This window comes from Lipotes vexillifer, unplaced genomic scaffold (assembly GCF_000442215.2).
Source record: "Lipotes vexillifer unplaced genomic scaffold, Lipotes_vexillifer_v1.1 scaffold861, whole genome shotgun sequence".
In the NCBI taxonomy this organism is placed as follows: Eukaryota; Metazoa; Chordata; class Mammalia; order Artiodactyla; family Lipotidae; genus Lipotes; species Lipotes vexillifer.
The window spans coordinates 391565-394899 of record NW_006784231.1 but is presented as its reverse complement, the minus strand read 5'-3'; the positions used below and the strand labels follow the sequence as shown (position 1 = coordinate 394899).

The 3335-nt window shown below is 35.8% G+C and overlaps 1 protein-coding gene across 1 annotated transcript in view; it reads left to right on the top strand.

Moving 5' to 3' along the window:
• DNAAF4 (dynein axonemal assembly factor 4) overlaps positions 1–3335 on the top strand; it is a gene marked incomplete at its 5' end in the record, with an annotated part of 77620 nt that overhangs the window by 73054 nt on the left and 1231 nt on the right. Inside the window, 2 exons of the mRNA XM_007456616.1 lie at positions 642–795; positions 2055–2160. Coding sequence (XP_007456678.1) covers positions 642–795; positions 2055–2160 — 260 coding nt within the window. The remainder of the gene's footprint in view (positions 1–641; positions 796–2054; positions 2161–3335) is intronic.

The following is a 3335-nucleotide window of genomic DNA, read 5'->3' as shown; positions in this document are numbered from 1 at the left end:
AAGAGTGTATTTATTAGGATGCTTTTGTTTTGCAAGTAACTGAGAAACCCAATTTAAACTGACTTAATGTTTAAAGGAATTTATTGGCTTATATAACTAAAAAGCTAAAGGTATGTTACATTTCAGGTAAAGCTTGATTCAACAGCTTAACTGCCTTTTTATCCTTTTCATAATTCAGTAGTATCAACTTTATTCTAGTGCTAGCTCCTCCCACAGTATTAAAAATGGTCAGCAACAATTTGGGTTTATGTGCTTTCTTCATTTGTGTCCAGCAGGGGGAGTTTTCCCAATTTTTCGTTCTCCAACTTTGGTAATAAAATCACAGGCTTCATTCTGAATAGACCAGTTTAGGTCATAAATCCATCCCTTTGTCAATCATTGTAGCAGGGTGGATGGAAATATGCCTATTGGCTTAAGCTATTGATTGGCTACCCTTGGAGGTAGAGGTGAGGTCAGTCCTGGTCAGATTACATGCTGATGTATGGAGGATAGGTGGGCTTAGTGCCACCTGCAATGTCCATTTTACAAGGAAGGAATGGAAAGAAAGGAAGCCATCCATCGTGCCAAATATCATTAGATATTATTTCTGTGTTTCTCTTTTAGTGTTACATTGTTTTTCTTTTATGTTTTTGTCTCATTAGCAAATTGTTTGCAACAGAAAACTATTTGGCAGCTATTAATGCATACAACTTAGCCATAAGACTAAATAATAAGATTCCACTACTGTATTTGAATCGGGCTGCTTGCCATCTAAAACTGAAAAACTTACACAAGGCCATAGAAGATTCTTCTAAGGTATGTGTATCTATTTATTTATATATGGTGCTTTAAAATTGTTATGCTCCTATTTATTGGTTTAAATGATGCCCTTTTGTCAGTTAAATTTGAATAAGTGAGTTGCAAGGATTTTAAGAATCTTGCTTTTTACATCTTTTTACTGGAAAAAAAAATGCTTTTTTTTTTTGTCCATGCCATGTGGCTTGCAGGATCTTAGTTCCCCAACTAGGGACCGAACCTGTGTCCCCTGCACAGAGTCCTAACCAATGGACCCCCAGGGAATTCCCCCCAAAAAGAATTTTTTTAATGGACAAGGAACTAGTGTTTCTTGAGACTTCAAATTAGATTAGAGATCCCCTACCAATTGCCCTGGTGTATTAGTTGAAGCTCAGAAGGAAATTAGTAAATGGTTGTCAGTTTGTGCTCACCTTTTTTCTTATTAAAGTTTTGCAGACTTGATGCTAGATAGAAGAACACTTGGTATCACTACCGCTTGCACAGTAAAAGGATATCTCCCTGATTATTTTTCCATTTTCAGAGTAACTTAGTATATTCTAATTTCCATTATGAATATCATGTCATTATCTTTTTTTTTTTTTTTCCCGGTATGCGGACCTCTCACTGTTGTGGCCTCTCCCATTGCGGAGCACAGGCTCCGGATGTGCAGGCTTAGCGGCCATAGGCTCACAGGCCCAGCCGCGCCGCGGCATGTGGGATCTTCCCGGACCAGGGCACGAACCCGTGTCCCCTGCATCGGCAGGCGGACTGTCAACCACTGTGCCACCAGAGAAGCCCTAGTCCTCATATTTTGATCTCATTAAGCTATTGAAGATGTGACAATATTTTTGTGATCTAGTTTTCCTTTTAGTAGCATAATTTCGGGCACAAACAAATATTTATTGAATGAATGAACGGAATCACCAAATTTAAATATAAAAGCATTATATATAGTATATATAATACTATAATTAATAGCATTAATTAAATTAATGCTATTTAATCATCCCTGCTAGTAAAGGTAAAGCTGTAGAGGTTTCAAATGATAAACTAAATCATAAGTTTGGGGGCAAGGGTGTGAATCTCATATAGGAACAATTGAACAAGTCCTAAAATTGTTCAACATAAATGTATATATTTGATAAATTCCTGTCCTAGTTAAGCCAAAAATTTAGGTGGGTGAGGGCTTGAGGCTTGTTTTAAAGTTGAGTTTTATCATGTTTTTGCTCAAGTTTAAATTAGGAAATTATATTTTTCCCTATTTTTTTTCTTTTTGTAAGGCACTAGAATTATTGACACCACCTGTTGCAGACAATGCTAATGCAAGAATGAAGGCACACGTACGACGTGGAACAGCATTCTGTCAACTAGAATTGTATGTAGAAGGTAAGAAATGACAGAAATGTTTTAAGTTCCAAGTTATACTCTAAAAAAAATGTCATTGCCATTATTCAAGATGACTCCATTATTTTATAGTTTTAGCATTTAATTTATTCTTTGCAATTTATCTGACAAAACAAGATGATTTGAAATATTTTAAAAAATCATTGTTGTAGAAGGGAATTAACACAAGATATAAACATCTCCCTAGGTCTAGGGAGATGCTGTAGTATCAGACAAGTTTTTTTGTGGAAAGATGTGTGATAAATGAGTCACTTAAGATATAATGGAAATTTTAAAATGAGCTTCTTTGGTCAGACACACAGACACTACATACATACATATATACATACATACATTCATAAGCTCAGAAATAACTGATCTACCACAATGTATGATCAATTGCTTATTTTTGTGAGACCGTACTAAGGTTCGTAATTCAGTCTCATGTGTATGGAAGCCATATTTATTTAATTTTTATTGTTTTAATTTAATTTAATTTTTATTGTTTTTCATTTTTAATGTAATTAAGGACTATTTGCAGTTACTCATGTTGCCCCCGAGTTTTATCTTCAGTGTTCTTCTTCCCATACTTCCCTACCCAGATTCCCATTCAGTTTCCCTTTATTCAAGGCCTAAAGGCCTATTCCTGATGATGTCTTGCCAGGGAATTGGCTTTAGCTTATAAAGTTTTATTATTTCTGACTTGTTTGTAAGTTTGTTTCTGCCATTTTTAGGTTTTTCCAACCAAAGCATACAAATTAGATTTATATGCCTATCCTTTTTTTTAAGAGTCTTATTCAGCTTCATGAGGATAAAAATTATCAAGACAGGAATGAAACACTCTAAGCATTCTTTAGGAATTACAGCATCCTAGATGTTTTTGAGCTAAAAGGACCCTCCCTTCATTTTAAAGATGAGAAAATGGAGACTTAGAGACATTAAGTGATTTGTGTGAAGTGGCATGGCAAGTGAATAGCACCTGGAAGTCAAGTTTCCTTAGAAATTCTTCTCACTGATATTTTTGTTAAAGATTTAGATTCAGTTATATATATATATATATATATATTTTTTTTTTTTTTGCGGTACGCGGGCCTCTCACTGCTGTGGCCTCTCCCGTTGCGGAGCACAGGCTCCGGACGCGCAGGCTCAGCGGCCATGGCTCACGGGCCCAGCCGCTC